The 23,183-nt window shown below is 52.6% G+C and overlaps 1 protein-coding gene across 6 annotated transcripts in view; it reads right to left on the bottom strand.

Annotated features, from left to right (window-relative positions):
* The window catches only part of LOC140424662 (IQ motif and ankyrin repeat domain-containing protein 1-like), a 775,223-nt gene that overhangs the window by 528,080 nt on the left and 223,960 nt on the right, over nucleotides 1-23,183 (bottom strand). For 5 of the 6 annotated variants that reach the window (XM_072507911.1, XM_072507908.1, XM_072507910.1 and 2 more), the window contains exon 5: nucleotides 21,961-22,125. The exons of the other annotated variant lie outside the window; for it this stretch is intronic. In XM_072507911.1, the coding sequence (XP_072364012.1) occupies nucleotides 21,961-22,125 (165 nt within the window). The remainder of the gene's footprint in view (nucleotides 1-21,960; nucleotides 22,126-23,183) is intronic. 6 annotated transcript variants of the gene reach the window in all.

The raw sequence follows: 23,183 nt of genomic DNA, 5'->3' as shown, positions 1-23,183 counted from the left end.
GTAGGCTTTGTGTACATGGGAGAAGAAAGAAAATTCCCTGGCCTGCGGCCTTGCAAACCGCCATGGGTCCACTCCCCCCATCTGATCCATAAACCCCCTGAGCACCTTGGCCGCCGCCGGCCTCTTTCCAGCCCTTGATTTGGAGCGGTCCAGTGCTGTATCCAACACTGTATTGAAGTCCCCTCCCATTATCAGGCCTCCTTTCTCCAGGTCCAGAATGCACCCCAACATGCGCTTCATGAATCCTGCATCATCCCAGTTCGGGGCGTATACGTTCACCAACACCACCCACATCCCTTGCAGCCTACCGCTCACCATTACATATCGCCCTCCATTGTCCGCTACGATAGTCTTGGCCTCAAATGACACCCGCTTTCCCACCAATATTGCCACCCCTCTATTCTTCGCGTCCAGTCCCGAGTGGAATACCTGTCCTACCCATCCCTTTCTTAGCCTGACCTGGTCCGCCACCTTCAGGTGTGTCTCTTGGAGCATGGCCACGTCCGCCTTCAGTCCCTTTAAGTGCGCGAACACTCGAGCCCTCTTCACCGGCCCATTCAGGCCCCTCACATTCCACGTTATCAGACGGATTGGAGGGGCTCTCACCTCCCCCCCCCCACGCCCCGCTGACTAGCCATCTCCTTTTCTGGGCCAGTCCCGTGTCAACGCCTCCCTCACCCTCCAGTCTCCCCGGAGGGGGGACCCCCGTCCCGACCACCTCTTGTGTCCCATTCCCTTTCGGCCAGGGCAGCAGCAACCCTTTCCCCCCCACCCCTCCCCAACCCCCCGCTAGACCCCTGTCTAGCTTTTTTGCTCCCCCATGTCACTCCCGTAAGTCAGCTGACGCCTGCTGACCCCGGCTTCACCCGCCGTCCCATTGACCTCCCCGCGTGGGAGTCTCCCAATCCATATGCATTCCTTCGTTCCCCTTCCCGCCTTTCCAAAGCCCGCTCCGCCCCCTCTGGCGCAGCTCTTGTCGCGGCCTTGTCTCTCTCCCCCAGCCCATGTAACATTTCCTGCGCGTGATTGACCCTCTATATACAACAACCATCACACATCAACCCCAAAACATCCCCCCCACCCTCACAAACCCTCAGTTAGAGTCCAACTTTTCGGTTTGGACAAAGGTCCACGCCTCCTCAGGCGTTTCGAAGTAATAGTGTTGGCCCTTGTATGTGACCCACAGTCGTGCTGGCTACAGCATTCCAAATTTCACTTCTTTCCGGTACAACGCCGCTTTGGCCCGGTTGAAACCCGCTCTCCGCTTTGCAACCTCCGTGCTCCAGTCCGGCTATATTCGGATCTCTGCATTGTCCCACTTACTGCTCCGCTCCTTCTTGGCCCATCTCAGGACCCATTCTCTGTCCGTGAACCGGTGGAACCTCACCACCATCGCCCTTGGCGGCTCATTTGCCTGGGGCTTCTTCGCCAGCACCCGATGTGCCCCGTCCAACTCCAGCGGCCTCGAAGGGGCCTTCGTGCTCATCATCGCCTCGAGCATCGTGCTCACGTATGCCCCGGCATCAGCCCCTCCACTCCCTCAGGGAGACCCAGGATTCGCAGATTCTTTCTCCTCAACCTGTTCTCCAGGTCTTCAAGTCTTCCCGCCCTTCTCTTGTGTAGCGCCTCGTTCTGCTCCACTCTCACCGCCAGGCCCTCGAGCTCGTCCTTTTTCTAAGAACAAAGAACAAAGAACAAAGAAATGTACAGCACAGGAACAGGCCCTTCGGCCCTCCAAGCCCGTGCCGACCATGCTGCCCGACTAAACTACAATCTTCTACACTTCCTGGGTCCGCATCCCTCTATTCCCATCCTATTCATGCATTTGTCAAGATGCCCCTTAAATGTCACTATCGTCCCTGCTTCCACCACCTCCTCCGGTAGCGAGTTCCAGGCACCCACTACCCTCTGCGTAAACAACTTGCCTCGTACATCTACTCTAAACCTTGCCCCTCTCACCTTAAACCTATGCCCCCTAGTAATTGACCCCTTTACCCTGGGGAAAAGCCTCTGACTATCCACTCTGTCTATGCCCCTCATAATTTTGTAGACCTCTATCAGGTCTCCCCTCAACCTCCTTCGTTCCAGTGAGAACAAACCGAGTTTATTCAACCGCTCCTCATAGCTAATGCCCTCCATACCAGGCAACATTCTGGTAAATCTCTTCTGCACCCTCTCTAAAGCCTCCACATCCTTCTGGTAGTGTGGCGACCAGAATTGAACACTATACTCCAAGTGTGGCCTAACTAAGGTTCTATACAGCTACAGTCTGACTGACTCTTTTCTGTACCTCCTGGATCTTAGCTTCGTGGGCCTTCTGGGTGATCCCGAGTCCTTCAATTGCCGAAAGCATAGGCGCCAACATCTCCTTGCGCATCTCCTCGCGCTGCTCCTCGAAGCAGCGCTTGATGAACCCCTTGTCATGATATTCAAACACACACATCATGATAGACACACCAACAGACAAATCAGAACACACAACACCACAACCAATGACAGAAAGATATAAAAGCACAGACACGACCCCCGGTGGTCAGTATTAGCTGCAGAGGAGGACCAGGACAGATCTACTACACGACACACTCAGGGAGACAGCACGTGCAGAGTATCCAGAACGAACTGTATTATAAGAGTTAAAATAAAATAGAGTTGTACCACATACAACTGTGTTGGCTCATCTGTGCACCAGAGCACCCAACACCACACCCCTGCAGCTCCCCTTTGTCCCTGGCCGCCGCCATTTTCTTTTCTTCCCCTCGCTTCTCCCGTTGCTCCAGTGCCGCTCCTTTGGCCGTTACACTTCTGGTCCGTTTCATAGAAGTTGGAGGGGGACCTCTCTCTTCCCTTCCCCACGGGCTGCGTCAAAAAAAAAAAAAGTTCCGTTGGGACTCCTCTAACGAGCCTGAACGTCCGTGGTAGCGGGAGCTGCCGAATCGTGCGGCTTAGCTCCGCATAGCCGCAACCGGAAGTCGAGAGGGACTCCTTTTGGCAGTGTTCGTTTCACCAGTCTGCCCCAAAAAGTCTATGGAAACTCCTGAAAAAGGTCTGGGAGTCTGTTCCAGACGGGAGCTGACGAATGCGCGACCTACTCCTCAATGGCCGCCACCAGAAGCCTCGTCCCCGCTTCTTCAATGGCCCTGGTAGATCTTTTCACAGTTGTTCCCTCTGCTGCTAGAATTCACCTTTGATAGAGTCAAGTCAGATTACAGCTTTAAGCTTGCCCTTCCCCCGCCTGCATGCTGGAAGAGGCTTTTATCTAAACCTGCAGCTCAAGCCAAATCTTTTACTGTTTCTGCCGGGTCTGGCAGCCAAAAGACACAACATTCCTGGGGGACACTGTCAGGGGAATGCTGCAGCCTTCTTCCCACACCGGGAAATGTCAAACAAATGCCGTGGGGGCCCTGTAAAAGATCCCAAAAGTTCCAAGCGGGAGCTACCGAATATGCGACCTAGCTCTGCATAGCCGCACCCGGAAGTCTTCCCGCACCACTCCTTTAGCCACGTGTTAACTTCTCTAATTTTTTCAACCCTATGCCAATTGGCACGTGGCTCGGGTAGTAATCCAGAGATTATAACTCTGGAGGACCTGTTCTTTAATTTAGTCCCTAGTGTTTGATAATCCCCAAACAGGTCCTCTTTCCTAGTCTTACCTCTGTTGTTAGTCCCAACGTGGACCACAACAACTGGATCCTCCCCCTCCCTCTCCAAAATCCTTTCAAGCCGATCAGAGATGTCCCTCACCCTGGCACCGGGCAGGCAACATACCATGCGGGACTCTCGATCTGGCTTACAAAGAATGCCATCAATCCCCCTAATTATAGAATCCCCTACAACTACCACTTGTCTTTTTGCTCCCCCCTCTTGAATGGCTTCCTGTACCACGGTGCAGTGGTCAGTCAACGCATCCTCCCTACAGCCCTCTTCCTCATCCACACAGGGAGCAAGTACCTCATACCTGTTGGACAAGGTCAAGGGCTGAGGCTCCTCAACTCCTAAACTCAGGATCCCCCTACCTGCCTCCCTTGCAGCCACACCACTCTGTCCCTGACCACTGTCCGAATTAACAGAACTTATTCTACCGGGTGTGACTGCCTCCTGAAACAAAGAGTCCAGGTAATGTTCCCCTCCCTGATGTGCCGCAGTGTGTGCAGCTCGGTCTCCAGCTCATCAATTCTGAGCCGAAGTTCCTCGAGCAGCCAACACTTGCTGCAGATGTGGTCACCGTCGGTCTCGATGGGATCCACCAGTTCCATCATCATCCAGCAACAGCACATCACCTGTCCAGCCATATTCAACTAGTTAATTAATTTAAATATTTAAAAAAAAAATTCTTTATACAACCTCAAGGATAAACCCGAACACCAACAAAAACACAGCCACTCACCCGAACTCAGTCACTCACCTAAACTCAGATGCACTCTGTTCCAATCAGCACTCAGTCACTCACCTAAACTCAGATGCACTCTGTTCCAATCAGCACTCCGTGTCTAAAGGCACTCCTGCCACACCTTTTGTGCACTCACCTCTCCCAGCACTGACCCGGCTCTCTCCTCCCGCGCTGTTTTTGCTGTCCCGACTCTCTCCTCCCGCGCTTTTAAAATCTCCCGGCTCTTTCCTCCGGCGCTGTTTTCGCTGTCCCGGCTCTCTCCTCCCGCGCTTTTTAAATCTCCCGGCTCTCTCCTCTGGCGCTGTTTTTGCTGTCTTTAGTTACATTGTGTACCTTGTGTTGCCCTATTATGTAGAACATAGACCATAGAACATAGAGCATTACAGCGCAGTACAGGCCCTTCGGCCCTCGATGTTGCGCCGACCTGTGAAACCACTCTAAAGCCCATCTACACTATTCCCTTATCGTCCATTTGTCTATCCAATGATCATTTGAATGCCCTTAGTGTTGGCGAGTGCACTGCTGTTACAGGCAGGGCATTCCACGCCCTGACTACTCTCTGAGTAAAAAACCTACCTCTGACATCTGTCCTATATCTATCTCCCCTCAATTTAAAGCTATGTCCCCTCGTGCTAGACATCACCATCCGAGGAAAAAGGCTCTCACTGTCCACCCTATCCAATCCTCTGATCATCTTGTATGCCTCAATTAAGTCACCTCTTAACCTTCTTCTCTCTAACGAAAACAGCCTCAAGTCCCTCAGCCTTTCCTCGTAAGATCTTCCCTCCATACCAGACAACATTCTGGTAAATCTCCTCTGCACCCTTTCCAATGCTTCCACATCCTTCCTATAATGTGGCGACCAGAATTGCACGCAATACTCCAAATGCGGCCGCACCAGAATTTTGTACAGCTGCAACATGACCTCATTGCTCCGAAACTCAATCCCTCTACCAATAAAAGCTAACCAATCCCTCTACTAATAAAAGCCTTCTTAACAACCCTCTCAACCTGGGAGTCAACTTTCAGGGATCGATGTACATGGACACCGAGATCTCTCTGCTCATCCACACTGCCAAGAATCTTACCATGAGCCCAGTACTCTGTCTTCCTGTTATTCCTTCCAAAATGAATCACCTCACACTTTTCTGCATTAAACTCCATTTGCCACCTCTCAGCCCAGCGCTGCAGCTTATCTATGTCCCTCTGTAACTTGTAACATCCTCCCGCACTGTCCACAACTCCACCGACTTTAGTGTCATCTGCAAATTTACTCACCCATCCTTCTAAGCCCTCCTCCATGACATTTATAAAAATGACAAACAGCAGTGGCCCCAAAACAGATCCTTGTGGTACACCACTAGTAACTGGACTCCAGGCTGAACACTTCCCATCAACCACCACCCTTTGTCTTCTTCCAGCTAGCCAATTTCTGATCCAAACTGCTCAATCTCCCTGAATCCCATCCCTCTGTATTTTCTGCAGTAGCCTACCGTGGGAAACCTGATCAAACGCTTTACTGAAATCCATATACACCACATCAACTGCTTTACCCTCATCCACCTGTTTGGTCACCTTCTCAAAGAACTCAATAAGGTTTGTGAGGCATGACCTACCCTTCACAAAACCGTGTTGACTATGTCTAATCAAATTATTCCTTTCCAGATGATTATACACCCTATCTCTTATAAACCTTTCCAAGATTTTGCCCACAACAGAAATAAGACTCACTGGTCTATAGTTACCGGGGTTGTCTCTACTCCCCTTCTTGAACAAGGGGACAACATTTGCTATCCTCCAGTCTTCTGGCACTATTCCTGTAGACAAATATAACTTAAAGATCAAAGCCAAAGGCTCAGCAATCTCCTCCCTAGCTTCCCAGAGAACCCTAGGATAAATCCCATCCGTCCCAGGGGACTTATCTATTTTCACACTTTCCAGAAATGTTAACACCTCCTCCTTATGAACATCAAGCCCTTCTAGTCTAGTAGCCTGAATCTCATTATTCTCCTCGACAACATTGTCTTTTTCCTGTGTGAATACTGATGAAAAATATTCATTTAGCACCTCTCCTATCTCCTCGGACTCCAAGCACAACTTCCCACTACTGTCCTTGACTGGCCCTACTCTTACCCCAGTCATTATTTTATTCCTGACATATCTATAGAAAGCTTTAGGGTTATCCTTGATCCTACCTGCCAAAGACTACTCATGTCCCCTCCTGGCTCTTCTTAGCTCTCTCTTTAGGTCCTTCCTAGCTAACTTGTAACTCTCGAGCGCCCTAACTGAACCTTCATGTCTCATCTTTACATAAGCCTCCTTCTTCCTCTTGACAAGTGTTTTGAGTGCCTTAGTAAACCACCTTGCTCGACCACTTCCTCCCTGCCTGACAGGTACGTACTTATCAAGGACACGCAGTAGCTGTTCCTTGAACAAGCTCCACATTTCCATTGTGCCCATCCCTGCAGTTTTCCTCTCCATCCTATGCATCCTAAGTCTTGCCTCATCGCATCATAATTGCCGTTCCCCCAGATATAACTCTTGCCCTGCGGTATATACCTATCCCTTTCCATCACTAAAGTAAACGTAATCGAAGTGTGGTCACTATCACCAAAGTGCTCACCTACCTCCAAATCTAACACCTGTCCTGGTTCATTACCCAGTACCAAATCCAATATGGCCTCGCCTCTCGTTGGCCTATCTACAGACTGTGTCAGGAAACCCTCCTGCACACATTGGACCAAAACGGACCCATCTAAAGTACTCGAACTATAGCATTTCCAGTCAATATTTGGAAAGTTAAAGTCCCCCATAACAACTACCCTGTTGCTTTCGCTCCTATCCAGAATCATCTTTGCAATCCTTTCCCCTACATCTCTGTAACTTTTCGGAGGCCTATGGAAACCCCCTAACAGGTGACCTCTCCTTTCCTGTTTCTAACCTCAGCCCATACCACCTCAGTAGACGAGTCCTCATCAACCGTCCTTTCTGCCACCGTAATACTGTCCTTGACTAACAATGCCACACCTCCCCCTCTTTTACCACCTTCCCTGAGCTTACTGAAATATCTAAACCCCGACACCTGAAACAACCATTCCTGTCCCTGCTCTATCCATGTCTCCGAAATGGCCATAACATCGAAGTCCCAGGAACCCATCTTATTCCGGATGCTCCTGGCATTGAAGAAGACACACTTTAAACCACCTTCCTGCCTGCCGGTACACTCCTGCAACTTTGAAACCTGACTCATGACCTCACTACTCTCAACCTCCTGTATACTGGAGCTACAATTCAGGTTCCCAAGCCCCTGCTGAACTAGTTTAAACCCTCCCGAAGAGCATTAGCAAATTTCCCCCCCAGGATATTGGTACCCCTCTGGTCCAGGTGTAGACAATCCCGTTTGTAGAGGTCCCACCGACCCCAGGATGAGCCCCAATTATCCAGAAATCTGAAACCCTCCCTCCTGCACCATCCCTGTAGCCACGTGTTCAACTCCTCTCTCTCCCTATTCCTCGTCTCGCTATCACGTGGCACAGGTAACAACCCAGAGATAATAACTCTGTTTGTCCTAGATCTAAGTTTCCACCCTAGCTCCCTGAATTCCTGCCTTACATCCCTATCCCTTTTCCTACCTATGTCGTTGGTACCTATGTGGACCACGACTTGGGGCTGCTTCCCCTCCCCCTTAAGGATCCCGAAAACACGATCCGAGACATCACGCACCCTGGCACCTGGGAGGCAACACACCAACCGCGAGTCTCTCTCGTTCCCACAGAATCTCCTATCTATCCCCCTAACTATGGAGTCTCCAATGACTAATACTCTACTACTCTCTCCCTTCCCTTCTGAGCAACAGGGACAGACTCTGTGCCAGAGACCTGCACCCCATGGCTTACCTCTGGTAAGTTGTCCCCCCCAACAGTATCCAAAGCGGTATACTTGTTACTAAGGGGAACGACCACAGGGGATCCCTGTACTGACTGCTTCCTCCCAGCCCCTCTCACCGTCACCCATCTATCTTTATTCTTCGGAGTAACTACATCCCTGAAGCTTCTATCTATGACCACCTCTGCCTCCCGAATGATCCGAAGTTCATCCAGCTCCAGCTCCAGTTCCCTAACGCGGTTTCTGAGGAGCTGGAGATGGGTACACTTCCCACAGATGAAATCAGCAGGGACACTGACGGCGTCCCTCACCTCAAACGTTCTGCAGGAGGAACATTGCACTACCTTCCCTGCCATCCCCTCTGGATAAAAAAAAGAAAAAGAAAGAGCTTACCTGTTATTCACTCCCCTTCTCAGCAAGCACTCACTCAGCAACCTCTGCGCCCTGCACGATAACACCTGAGGGAAAATAAAATAAAAACTACTTACCAGTCACCAGCCAATCTCTTACCTGCAGCCTGTGACGTCACGGTTCAACTTCTTTCCACTTCTACCTGCCCTCGAACCTTCCTCTTGATCTATACAGCGGTTGTTTTTTTTTGGTTAGAGGAGGGGGTAGGGAGGGAAACACTGAAGAAGTGTTTCGGGTTTAAGTGTCACTGGACAACAGCTCCTCCGCAAACCACCTTCAAGTTCGGGTGACCACAACGGAGGTATGCAAATTTCCCTTGCAACAGCCAATCAGCAGCTCCGCTCTACTGCCCTCTGCTGTATGCTTTTCTTTTTCTTTTATTTTCTTTCCGTGTTCTTAATGAGCTGTTGAGCAGCTCGCAGAAAAATACTTTTCACTGTACCTCGGTACACATGACAATAAACAAAATCCAAAAATCCAGCCAGAGAAACACCCCTCGCCCATCACCCTCTGCTTCCTGCCACTCAGCCAATTCTGGAACCAATTTGACAACTTTCCTTGGATGCCGTGGGCTCTGACCTTTGCTGTCAGTCTCCCATGTTGGACCTTATAAAAAGCCTTGCTGAATTCCAAGTAGACTACGTCAAATGCAGTTCCATCATCTACACACCAGGTCACCTCTTTGAAAAGTTCAACTGAGTTGGTCAGACATGACCTCCCCTTAACAAACCCATGCTGACTGTTCCTGATTAATCCCGGCCTCTCAAAATGCAGATTAATTCTGTCTCTCAGAATTGCTTCCAATAGTTTCCCCACCACTGAGGTTAGACTGTCTGGCCTGTCGTTTCCTGGTTTATCCCTTCCTCCCTTCTTGAATAATGGAACCACCTTGACTATCCTCCAGCCCCCAGCACCTCTCCTGTGGACAGAGAGGAATTTAAAATTCTTGCCAGCGTCCCTGCTATTTCCCACCTTCCCTCGCTCCCTTTGCGCTTCTGATTTCCAAAACCTTTTCCATTTAGAAAATAGTCTATGCCTCCATTCCTCCTTCCAGAGTTCATAACCTCACACTTGTCCACATTGTACTCCATCTGCCACTTCATTGCCCACTCTCCTAGCCTGTCCAAGTCCTTCTGCAGCCCCCCTGCTTCCTCAATACTACCTGTGCCTCTACAGGTCTTTGTATCATCTGCAAACTTAGTAACAGTGCCTTCAGTTCCTTCCTCCAGATCATTAATGTATATTGTGAAAAGTTGTGGTCCCAACACAGACTCCTGAGGCACACCACTAGTCACCGGTTTTGGAAAAGTGCAAAAGTAACAGGATTGTTGTGGTCGGGGATTTTAAATTTCCACTATATTGACTGGGACTCACTTCGTGCTCGGGGTTTGGATGGGGCAGAGTTTGTAAGGTGTATCCAGGAAGCCTTCTTGATGCAATGTGTCGATAGTCCAACTAGGGAAGGGGCAGTACTGGACCTGGTATTGGGGAATGAGCCTGGACAGGTGGTTGAAGTTTCAGTCGGGTAACATTTTGGGAGTAGTGACCACAATTCAGTAAGTTGTAGGGTACCTATGGCCAGGGATGAGGGTAACCCTCGCGTTAAGGGGCTAAACTGGGGAAAGGCAAATTACACTAACATTAGACAGGAATTGAAGAATTTGGATTGGGTGCGGCTGTTGGAGGGTAAATCAACATCGGACATGTGGGAGCCTTTCAAGCGATAGTTGATTAGGATTCAGGAAAGTCACGTTACTGGGAGAACGAAGGATAAGTATGGGAAGTTTAGGGAGACTTGGATAACGAGGGATATTGTGAACCTTGTCAAAAAGAAAAAGGAGACTTTTGTACAGTCTAGAAGGGTGGGGACAGTCGAAACCCTTGAGGAGTACAAAGAAAGTAGGAAGGTACTTATGCGGGAAATTAGGAGGGGTCATGAAAAGTCCTTGGCAAGTAGGATTAAGGTGAATCTCAAAGTTTTTTATTCATGTGTAAAATGCAAGAGGGTGACCAGGGAAAGGATTGGACCACTTAAGGACAGTGGGGGGAATCTATGTGTTCAGCCAGAGGAAATGGGCGAGATGAGTACTTTGCATTAATGTTCACTGAAGAAAAGGGCCGGGATGCTCTGGCCCGCCACATTTCTGCCCCAACCGGCCGGCGGGAATCTCCGTTACGTCGGCCTGTCAATGGGGTTTCCCATTGTGGGGCAGCCCCACGCTGTCAGGAAACCCCCGGACGCTGGCATAACAGAGGATCACCCCGCCAGAGAATCCTGGCCAAGGACTTTGTGGAAGATGATCCTTGGGTAGGGCGTGTGGACAGTCTGGATCATGTCAACATCGAAAAGGAGGAGATATTGGGTCTTTTAAAAGATATTAAGGTGGATAAGTCTCCTGGGCCGGATGGGATTTATCCCAGAATATTGAGGGGAGGAAATTGCTGGGCCTTGACTGACATCTTTGTAACCTCATTGGCTACAGATCCCAGAGGACTGGAGAATAGCTAATGTGGTACTGCTGTTTCAGAAAGGTAGCAGGGATAATCCTGGAAACTATAGGCCGGTGAGCCTCACGTCAGGGTAGGTAAATTATTGGAGAGAATTCTCAGGGACAGGATTTATACCCATTTGGAAACAAATAGACTCATTTGCGATAGGCAGCATGGTTTTGTGAAGGGGAGGTCGTGCCTCACCAACTTGATCGAGTTTTTGAGGAGGTGACAAAGATGATTGATGAGGGGAGGGCGGTGGATGTTGCTTACATTGGCTTCAGTTTTTCTGAATGGAAGGTTGTGACTAGTGGTGTTCCACAGGGGTCTGTGCTGGGGCCTCTGTTGTTTGTGGTGTCTGGTAGTCACCACTGTTGTATATATCACATACAAGATGTAATACAGGTACGGGGGTAGATCCCTGCCTGCTGCCTCCGCCCAGTAGGCGGAGTATAAATGTGTGTGCTCACCGAGCTGCAGCCATTTCGGCAGCTGCTGTAGGAGGCCACACATCTCTGCTTAATAAAGCCTCGATTACTCTCTACTCTCGTCTCGTCGGAGTTGATAGTGCATCATGATATACATAAACGATTTGGAGGAAAATGTCGCTGGTCTGATTAGTAAGTTTGCGGATGACACCAAGGTTGGTGGAGTGGCAGAGAGTGTTGAGGATTGTCAGAGATACAGCAGGACATAGATAGGTTGGAGACTTGGGCAGAGAAATGGCAAATGGAGTTTAATCCAGACAAATGTGAGGCAATGTATTTTGGTGGGTCTAACATAGAGGGGAATTATACCATGAATGGTAAAACTCTTAGGAATATAGAAAGACAGAGAGATCTGGGCGGCAGGTCCACAGATCTTTGAAGGTGGCAACACAAGTGGACAAGGTCGTCAAGAAAGCAGACGGAATGCTTGCCTTCATTGGACGGGGCATCGAGTATAAAAACTGGCAAGTCATGCTACAGTTGTATAGAACCTTGGTAAGGCCGCACTTGGAATATTGCGCAGAATTCTGGTGGCCACAGTACCAGAAGGATGTGGAGGCTTTGGAGAGGGTGCAGAGGAGGTTTACCAGGATGTTGCCGGGTCTGGAGGGTGTTAGCTATGCGGAGAGGCTGAATAGACTCGGACTGTTTTCATTAGAAAGACTGAGGTTGAGGGGTGACCTGATAGAGGTCGACAAGATTCTGAGGGGCATGGATAGAGTGGATGGGCAGGCACTCTTTCCCAGGGTGGAGGGGTCAGTCACCAGGGGGCATAGGTTTAAGGTCCATGGGGTAAAGTTTAGAGGAGATGTGCGAGGCAGGTTTTTTACACAGAGGGTGGAGAGTGCCTGGAACGCGTGGCCAGGGGAGGCTGTGGAAGCAGATACATTAACGGCGTTCAAAAGGCATCTTGACAAACACATGGATAGGACGGGTATAGAGGGATACGGCACAAGGAAGTGCTGAGGGTTTTGACCAAGGATGATATCATGACCGGTACAGGCTTGGAGGGCCGAAGGGCCTGTTCCTGTGCTGTATTGTTCTTTGTTCTCCCCGGGAGTGATGTGTTAGGCAGGTTGGTTCGATGTGGACTGCACTCGATGCAGGGAAGCTAGAAACAGACGTCTAACACAGGAGAAGATCCAACACTGTTTTCTTCAACTCGATGAACTGCTGTACATATTCAGCTGTGGGTCGACACTATAGTGAACTGACTGGAGACCTTGTAGTAGCCTGACCAGACTTACTAGCTACCGCATGGTGTTTGTGCGACTAGCTCGTGGACTCTGACTGTCTCAGTGGCTGGGTCCCGAGAGAGCGGGAAACCTAGTGCCCTCTGGCTTTATAGTGGTGGTGTCCTGTCTGGTGATTGGCTGCACTGTGCTGTGTGCTTACTGGTCATCCTGTGTGTCAATCACTGCCTGTCTGCATCTCATTATATACATGCGTGGGGATTATGACATCTGCCCCCTTTTTTTTTTTTGAGTTAAATAAATATTGACGTATGTATATATATATATATATGCCTGACTATATACAAACGGTGATTGAACAAACGTATATACATGGGAAGGTGCCGATAGTGCAGATACATGGCAAACTAAGCAATATTTACAAGAGTTAAGTCGATGGATTCAGTCTTTGTGGTCGGCGACGAATTCTTGTCGATCGCCGCAGAGGTGGATCAGGAGCCGCCTGCACATGGAGAGGCAGGATCGCTGGCATCCCGGTGGTCACGTGGGCCGGCAGGATCGCTGGCAGATTGGTGGCCTCGTGGCAGGGTACGTCCGGAGGAAGCATGATAGCCAGCGGAGCACTGCGGTCAGGTGGTGGGCGTGGAACTCTTCGCAATGCCCATCTGTTGCGCCGTAGCAGGGAGCCATCAGCCATGCGAACAATGAAAGTCCTCGGGGCAACTAGTTGGACAACAACAGCGGTGGCTGACCAACCGCCCTCAGGCAACTGCACATTTTGTAGTACCATGAGGTGGTCAAGGTCTGGAACGTGGATGGCTGGAACTGTGGTCCTCAGAGTGCGATTCATGAGCATCTGCGCTGGAGACAACCCAGTGGGCAGTGGGCTCGCCCTGTATGCCAGCATCGGTAGGTTGAAGTCGGAGCCTGAGTCTGCAACTTTGCACAGAAAACGCTTTACAATATGGACCCCTTTCTCGGCCTTCCCGTTTGATTGCGGGTAGTGGGGACTGGAGGTTACGTGACGGAAGTTGTAGGACTGTGCAAAATCAGACCATTCCTGGCTGTAAAAGCAAGGACCGTTGTCGCTCATTACCGTGAGCGGAATCCCGTGCCTGGCGAACGTTTCTTTGCAGGCTTTGATTACCGCCTTCGATGTGAGGTCGGACAGTTTCACCACTTCTGGGTAACTAGAGAAGTAGTCGACCAGGAGTACGTAGTCACGCCCCTTGGCGTGAAAAAGGTCTACACCTACTTTGGACCACGGAGAGGTCACGATCTCGTGCTGTTGCAGCGTTTCCTTGGGTTGAGCCGGTTGAAACCTCTGACAGGTGGGGCAGTTGAGGACCGTGTCGGCAATGTCCTGGTTAATGCCCGGCCAGTAAACCGCCTCCCGAGCTCTGCGTCGGCATTTCTCGACTCCAAGGTGACCCTCATGGAGTTGACCCAGCACCATAGCCTGCATGCTTTGCGGAATAACGATCCTGTCGAGTTCCAGAAGGATTCCCTCCACCACCGTCAGCTCGTCTTTAACATTAAAGAATTGGGGACATTGTCCCTTCTGCCAGCCATGGGTAAGGTGCTGCATCACACGCTGCAGTAAAGGATCCTTGGCCGTTTCCTCATGGATTTGGACCACCCGTTCGTCAGAGGCTGGGAGGTTGGAGGCACACAATTGCACTTGTGCCTCTATGTGGCAGATGAAGTCACCTTGTTCACACGGTGTGGTGATGGACCGGGAAAGGGCATCTGCAATGATCAGCTCTTTGCCTGGCGCGTAGACAAGTTCGAAGTCATAGCGGCGGAGTCGAAGAAGAATTCGCTGTAACCGAGGTCATGTCATTTAAATCCTTCTGGATTATATGGACTAAAGGCCTGTGGTCCGTTTCCACCGTGAATTTTGTCAGGCCGTAAACATAGTCATGAAACTTGACTATTCCTGTCAGGAGACCCAGACAGTCCTTCTCAATCTGAGCGTACCGCTGCTCAGTGGGCGTCATGGCCCTGGAGGCATACGCCACTGGAGCCCAGGACGAGGAGTCATCTCGCTGAAGGAGCACCGCCCCAATGCCGTCCTGGCTTGCATCAGTCGATATCTTGGTTTCCTTGGTTGGGTCGAGAACGCTAGAACTGGGGCTGTGGTGAGCTTTGCCTTCAGCTCACGCCATTCCGCTTCATGTGCGGGCAGCCACTGGAATTCCGTTGACTTCTTGACGAGATGGCGGAGGGCCGTGGTGTGGGAGACCATATTGGGAATGAATTTCCCGAGAAAGTTGACCATCGCGACGAAGCGGAGGACCGCCTTCTTGTCCTCCGGGGTCTTCATGGCGTTGATCGCCAAGACCTTGTCGCCGTCTGGCCGCACACCCTGCCGCGAGATGTGGACGCCTAGAAACTTTATATCAGATTGACCAAAGGAGCACTTGGCCCTGTTGAGCTGGAGACCATGTTCATGAATTCGCTGGAAGGCCTGCTCGAGGCGAGCGATGTGTTCCTGGGGCGTTGTGGACCAGATAATCACATCGTCCACGTATACTCGCACCCCCTCGATGCCCTCCATCATCTGCTCCATGATGCGATGAAACACCTCGGAGGCAGATATGACACCGAGAGGCATGCGGTTGTAACAGTAGCGGCCGAACGGGGTGTTGAACGTGCACAGCTTGCGACTGGACACATCCAGCTGTATTTGCCAAAAACCCCGGGAGGCGTCCAGCTTAGTGAAGAATTAGGCCTGAGCCATCTCACTGGTTAACTCTTCACGCTTCGGGATCGGGTAATGCTCCCGCATGATGTTGCGGTTTAGATCCTTGGGATCAATGCAAATGCGGAGCTCCCCTGACGGCTTCTTGACGCAGACCATGGAGCTGACCCAGTCTGTTGGCTCCGTGACCTTTGAGATGATGCCCTGGTCTTGGAGGTCCTGTAGTTGCTTTTTCAGACGATCCTTGAGGGGCGCCGACACCCGGCGAGGTGCATGGATGACAGGGGTGGCGTTGGGCTGGAGCAGTATTTTGTATCGGTACGGGAGCGTGCACATTCCATCGAATACGCTGTGGTACTGCGTGATAATGTCGTCTATGTTGTCTTGCAAATTTCCATCAGGCGAGGCTGCCGCCGGTGATGATGACATGGTGTGGATTCGCTGAACCAGGTTCAGGAGCTTGCAGGCGTGAGCACCGAGCAGGGACGCTCTGTCAGGCCCGACGATCTCAAATCGTAACGTTGCCTTGATCGCCTTGTTGGAAAACCATAGTTGACAGGAGCCACTGGCAGCTATGGCATTGCCATTGTAGTCAAGGAGCTGGCAGGCCGGTGGAAGAATGCTTGGTCGGGCCCGGATGGTGTCGAGGTCGGATTGTGAGATGAGGTTCGCAGACGCGATGGTGTCCAGTTTAAATCGGATGCGAGCCTTGTTCACTGTGAGGACAGCAGACCACTCGTCGTCGAGATCCACACTGAGGATCGAGAGGCGTTGCGTAGGTGTGGTGGAGGCCAGCTCATGTGTAGTTATGATGCCCACCCGATATGGAGACTTGAGGCAGTCAGCATCAGGGTCTGTTGGGCTGTTGGGACCGGAATCTGGCATGCCTTGTTGTATTGAGCGGATACTTCTGCGCCGCAGCTGGGATCGCTGGCTGCTGAGCGGTGGAGCGGATCTGCAGAGGGCTGCGAGGGCCAAGCTTGCCACACTGGAGACATCGGTGTCCTCTTGCCGGACATTGCCGCTTTAAGTGGGCGGAGCCACAATTCGGACACGTCATGACGCTGACGTCAGAGCGATCCGTGCGCTATCGCACATGCGCAGTGCGGTCGGCCGACGTACGCACCTGCGCAGTCGGGTTTTCGGTCTCGTCATCCACTCGGTCGCGGCGCGCATGCGCAAGGATCCGAGAAAAGCGCGCGAAACGGCCACTCTCCTCGATGCTCAGGCCCTGCATCTGTGCAATGGCCTGCACCCGTTCCGCCGCGTGGGAGGCCAGCTTCGCAGTTTCTGCCGCCCTGATGTGGGAGTGACGATTCTTGGCATGCTCATGGACAACGCACGTCTCGATAGCGACAGAGAGGGTCAACTGTTTGATTTTAAGGAGCTGCTGCCGCAGGGAGTCGGAGTGGACCCCGAAAACGATCTGATCCTGGATCATGGAATCAGCCGTCGAGTCAGAGTTACATGACTGCGCTAGGATGCGGAGATGGGTCAAGAAGGACTGAAAAGGTTCATCCTTACCCTGAAGCCTCTGCTGGAGAAAGTACCATACAAAGCTCGCATTCACCTCAATGTCACACTGGCTGTCGAACTTCAGCAGGACTGTTTTGAATTTCGTTTTGTCTTCGCCGTCGGCGAACGTAAGCGAATTGTAGATATGGACAGCGTGGTCCCCCGCAGTGGAGAGAAATAGCCCGATCTTCCTGGCATCCGATGCTGCCTCAAGGTCGGAGGCCTCGATGTACAAGAGGAACTTTTGCTTGAAGATTTTCCAGTTGGCACCGAGGTTGCCGGAGATGCGGAGTTGCGGAGGAGGCTGGATGTTTTCCATTTCACCGGATGGCTGCTTGCTGGTCGATGCTGATACACTCGAGGTAGGTCCGTCAAGATCAGTATCACTCCGGTACCATGATGTGTTAGGCAGGTTGGTTCGATGTGGACTGCACTCGATGCAGGGAAGTTGGAAACAGACGCCTAACACAGGAGAAGATCCAACACTGTTTTATTCAACTCGATGAACTGCTGTACATATTCAGCTGTGGGTCGGCAATACTGACTTACTAGCTACCGCATGGTGTTTGCTCTGTGCTAGCTCGTGGACTCTGACAGTAGCTGGGTCCCGAGAGAGCGGGAAACCTAGTGCCCTCTGGCTTTATAGTGGTGGTGTCCTGTCTGGTGATTGGCTGCACTGTGCTGTGTGCTAACTGGCCATCCTGTGTGTCAATCACTGCCTGTCTGCATCTCATTATACACATGCGTGGATATTATGACAGGGAGGAGCTCAGTCTGACTGACACACAGGGTCGATGCTGCCTCGCTCCGCCCTGTCCCGCCCGGGAGGAGCTCAGTCTGACTGACACACAGGGTCGATGCTGCCCCGCTCCGCCCTGTCCCCCCGGGAGGAGCTCAGTGTGACTGACACACAGGGTCGATGCTGCCCCGCTCCGCCCTGTCCCCCCGGGAGGAGCTCAGTGTGACTGACACACAGGGTCACGGTTGCCAAGCTCCGCCCTGTCCCCCCGGGAGGAGCTCAGTGTGACTGACACACAGGGTCACGGCTGCCCCGCTCCGTCCTGTCCCCCCCGGGAGGAGCTCAGTCTGACCGACACACAGGGTCACGGCTGCCCCGCTCCGCCCTGTCCCCCCCGGGAGGAGCTCAGTGTGACTGACACACAGGGCCGATGCTGCCCCGCTCCGCCCTGTCCCCCCCGGGAGGGGCTCAGTGTGACTGACACACAGGGTCACGGCTGCCCCGCTCCGCCCTGTCCCCCCGGGAGGAGCTCAGTGTGACTGACACACAGGGTCGATGCTGCCCCGCTCCGCCCTGTCCCCCCGGGAGGAGCTCAGTGTGACTGACACACAGGGTCACGGCTGCCGAGCTCCGCCCTGTCCCCCCCGGGAGGGTCTCAATGTGACTGACACACAGGGTCGATGCTGCCCCGCTCCGCCCTGTCCCCCCCGGGAGGAGCTCAGTGTGACTGACACACAGGGTCGATGCTGCCCCGCTCCGCCCTGACCCCCCCGGGAGGAGCTCAGTGTGACTGACACACAGGGTCACGGCTGCCTCGCTCCGGCCTGTCCCCCCCGGGAGGGTCTCAATGTGACTGACACACAGGGTCGATGCTGCTCCGCTCCGCCCTGTCCCCCCGGGAGGAGCTCAGTGTGACTGACACACAGGGTCGATGCTGCCCCGCTCCGCCCTGTCCCCCCCCGGGAGGAGCTCAGTCTGACTGACACACAGGGCCGATGCTGCCCCGCTCCGCCCTGTCCCCCCCGGGAGGAGCTCAGTCTGACTGACACACAGGGTCGATGCTGCCCCGCTCCGCCCTGTCCCCCCCGGGAGGAGCTCAGTCTGACTGACACACAGGGTCACGGCTGCCCCGCTCCGCCCTGCCCCCCCGGGAGGAGCTCAGTGTGACTGACACACAGGGCCGATGCTGCCCCGCTCCGCCCTGTCCCCCCCGGGAGGAGCTCAGTGTGACTGACACACAGGGTCGATGCTGCCCCGCTCCGCCCTGACCCCCCCGGGAGGAGCTCAGTGTGACTGACACACAGGGTCGATGCTGCCCCGCTCCGCCCTGTCCCCCCCGGGAGGAGCTCAGTGTGACTGACACACAGGGTCGATGCTGCCCCGCTCCGCCCTGTCCCCCCGGGAGGAGCTCAGTGTGACTGACACACAGGGTCGATGCTGCCCCGCTCCGCCCTGTCCCCCCGGGAGGAGCTCAGTGTGACTGACACACAGGGTCGATGCTGCCCCGCTCCGCCCTGCCCCCCCCGGGAGGAGCTCAGTCTGACTGACACACAGGGTCACGGCTGCCCCGCTCCGCCCTGTCCCCCCGGGAGGAGCTCAGTGTGACTGACACACAGGGTCGATACTGCCCCGCTCCGCCCTGTCCCCCCCGGGAGGAGCTCAGTCTGACTGACACACAGGGTCACGGCTGCCCCGCTCCGCCCTGCCCCCCCGGGAGGAGCTCAGTGTGACTGACACACAGGGCCGATGCTGCCCCGCTCCGCCCTGACCCCCCCGGGAGGAGCTCAGTGTGACTGACACACAGGGTCGATGCTGCCCCGCTCCGCCCTGTCCCCCCCGGGAGGAGCTCAGTGTGACTGACACACAGGGTCGATGCTGCCCCGCTCCGCCCTGTCCCCCCGGGAGGAGCTCAGTGTGACTGACACACAGGGTCGATGCTGCCCCGCTCCGCCCTGTCCCCCCGGGAGGAGCTCAGTGTGACTGACACACAGGGTCGATGCTGCCCCGCTCCGCCCTGCCCCCCCCGGGAGGAGCTCAGTCTGACTGACACACAGGGTCACGGCTGCCCCGCTCCGCCCTGTCCCCCCGGGAGGAGCTCAGTGTGACTGACACACAGGGTCGATACTGCCCCGCTCCGCCCTGTCCCCCCCGGGAGAGTGTTTGACTGCAATGGTCATTTTCTTTTTAAGAACCCTTGTTTGCAGGGCCCGGGAGCTTTTAGGAGCTAGAAGGTGAAATTGACCGGAGGAACGTGTCTTTTAGTCTGGGCTAATGGACTGTGGTTTGACCTTGACAGTTGCCGGGGAGTTAATGTGCTTTCAGCCAAGAAATTTAATCTATTTTGCAGCTTGGAGAAATTATGTTATTGCTGGGTGGAGCGAAGGGATTCAGAGAGATGTTTTCAGAAAGCTTTGGAGACGAGTTGAAGTTTGATCTGTCTGTCCCTGAGTCCAGACTTCTCTCCCAGAGGATGGTTCTAAAAATAATAGTATTTAAAGCAGAGCAGTCTTGTCTGAGGACAAGGAACATAGGAATTAGGAGCAGAAGTCGGCAATTCAGCCCTTCTAAGCTGCACTGCCATTCAATCTGATCATGGCTGATCTCTACCTGTTCTCAAATCCACCTTCAGAAGCTGAAAGAAGCCAGTTGAAAGAGCTTTATGAAGGCAGAGTCTGCACGGACTCTCACTGCAGGCCAAATGTGTGCTGTGAAGGAAGTATTACTCTGTGCCCGACTGATTTTAAGCTGGATTGAGAGCTGTCTGATTCTTTTTTTTACGATTCCCATGGATTCTTGAGCAAAGTATTCTTTCCGCACAGTCTTACAAAATAAACTAAAATATTGGTGCTTTGGGGCAGTGTCCTAGCCACTGCCTGGTGCGGTCTTCTCTGGAATCGTAATACCGATGAACGGTGCCCCATGAGTGAGGCAGGCCTCACCTTCGTCAAGGGAAATAATCTCCCAACGCAATGGTGAGTGACCACCTTCCAGAATTGGCTTGGATTGTCCAGGAATTACGGATGAATCTTCCAGACTGGGTTGTGGTCATTTTATTCATTAGTTTATAAAAGAACTGGAGCTGGCAAACAGCTGCCTGAATTGGCTAATTCAAGGTGAAAGGTCAGGTGCTGAAACTTCCAGCAATATGTCCGAACGGATTGGAGGGTTGACTTTTCGATAGGTCTGACTTACGGATTGAAAGAACTTAGGGACAGGAGGACAGTCAGCCCCTCGAGCTTTTCCCAGCACAATCATGTCACGGCGAATCTATGACCGTGTGGATGCATTAATTTACCTCATAACCCTTCATATCTTTGCTGAATAAAGATTTATCAGCCTCGAGAGGTTTACAGAAGAAAGTCCGCAGCGTAAAGATTACATAGATACACAGAAGATAGGGGCAGGAGGCGGCCTTTTGGCCCTTCGAGCCTGCTCGCCATTCATCACCATCATGGCTGATCATCCAACTCAATAGCCTAATCCGGCTTTCTCCCCATAGCCTTTGATCCCATTCTCCCCAAGTGCTATATCCAGCCGCCTCTTGGATATATTCAATGTTTTAGCATCAACTACTTCCTGTGGGAATGAATTCCACAGGCTCACCACTCTCTGTGTGAAGAAATGTCTCCTTATCTCTGTCCGAAATGGTTTACCCTGAACCCTCAGACTGTGACCCCTGGTTCTGGACACACCCATCATTGGTAACATTGTCCCTGCATCTACCCTGTCCAGTCCTGTTAGAAGTTTATAGTCTCTCTGAGATCCCCCCTCATTCTTCTGAACTCCAGCGAGAACAATCCCAACCGAGTCAATCTCTCCTCATATGACAGTCCCGCCATCCCTGGAATCAGTCTGGTAAACCTTCGCTGCTCTCCCTCGAGAGCAAGAACATCCTTCCTCAGAGAAGGAGACCAAAACTGCCCACAATACTCCAGGTGTGGCCTCACCAAGGCCCTGTACAACTGCAGCAACACATCCCTGCTTCTGTACTCGAAACCTCTCGCAATGAAGGCCAACATACCATTAGCCTTCTTTACCGCCTGCTGCACCTGCAGCTTACCTTCAGCGACTGGTGCACAAGGACACCCAGGTCCCGGGGCACCAAGCAAAGGTAGGTTCAGATTTCCTGTCCCCCTGCTATACCTCACCTCCTTTAACAACACCTTCATCTCATCCACATCCCCATCAAAGGCCGATTCCAACATCCGGTTCCTGCGTTTTTGCTCCTCCTGCCTCTGCTTTCGCTCCTTCTCTTCTTTCTCACGTTCTTTCGCTGCTAACTCCTGCTCCCTCTTCACCAGAGCAACAAAAGCCTAGCAGGAAAAGAAAAAAGACGAATAACAACTCCCAAGAGCGAATCACACGGAACAACCACGACCCTGCACTGCAGTCAAATAATCAGGCCAACTGATCCCAGTACGTTCGATAAATCAAGATTAAAAATAACAGCGAGGCAGGTTTAATATTCGAGTTAGGAGATTATAGATCCAGTCACAGGTCCACATAATAGTGCATTTTTAAGGGGCAGCACGGTAGCCTTGTGGATAGCACAATTGCTTCACAGCTCCAGGGTCCCAGGTTCGATTCCCAGTTTGGGTCACTGTCTGTGCGGAGTCTGCACATCCTCCCCGTGTGTGCGTGGGTTTCCTCCGGGTGCTCCGGTTTCCTCCCACAGTCCAAAGATGTGCAGGTTAGGTGGATTGGCCATGATAAATTGCCCTTAGTGCCCAAAATTGCCCTTAGTGTTGGGTGGGGTTACTGGGTTCTGGGGATAGGGTGGAGGTGTTGACCTTGGGTAGAGTGCTCTTTCCAAGAGCCGGTGCAGACTCGATGGGCCGAATGGCCTCCTTCTGCACTGTAAATTCAATGATCTATGATAAGGGAGTGCTGCACTGTCAGAGGGTCAGAACTGAGGGAGTGCTGCACTGTCAGAGAGTCAATACTGAGGGAGTGCTGCACTGTCAGAGGGTCAGTACTGAGGGAGTGCTGCACTGTCAGAGGGTCAGTACTGAGGGAGTGCCGCACTGTCAGAGGGTCAGTACTGAGGGAGTGCTGCACTGTCAGAGGGTCAGAACTGAGGGAGTGCTGCACTGTCAGAGAGTCAGTACTGAGGGAGTGCCGCACTGTCAGAGGGTCAGTGCTGAGGGAGTGCCGTACTGTCAGAGGGTCAGTACTGAGGGAGTGCCGCACTGTCAGAGGGTCAGTACTGAGGGAGTGCCGCACTGTCAGAGGGTCAGTACTGAGGGGGTGCTGCTCTGTCAGAGGATCAGTACTGAGGGAGTGCTGCACTGTCAGAGGGTCAGTACTGAGGGAGTGCTGCACAGTCAGAGGATCAGTGCTGAGGGAGTGCCGCACTGTCAGAGGGTCAGTA

Source organism: Scyliorhinus torazame, chromosome 6, assembly GCF_047496885.1.
Source record: "Scyliorhinus torazame isolate Kashiwa2021f chromosome 6, sScyTor2.1, whole genome shotgun sequence".
Classification (NCBI taxonomy): domain Eukaryota; kingdom Metazoa; phylum Chordata; class Chondrichthyes; order Carcharhiniformes; family Scyliorhinidae; genus Scyliorhinus; species Scyliorhinus torazame.
Note: the sequence above shows the minus strand (reverse complement) of the source record. Positions and strands in the feature narration are given on the sequence as shown.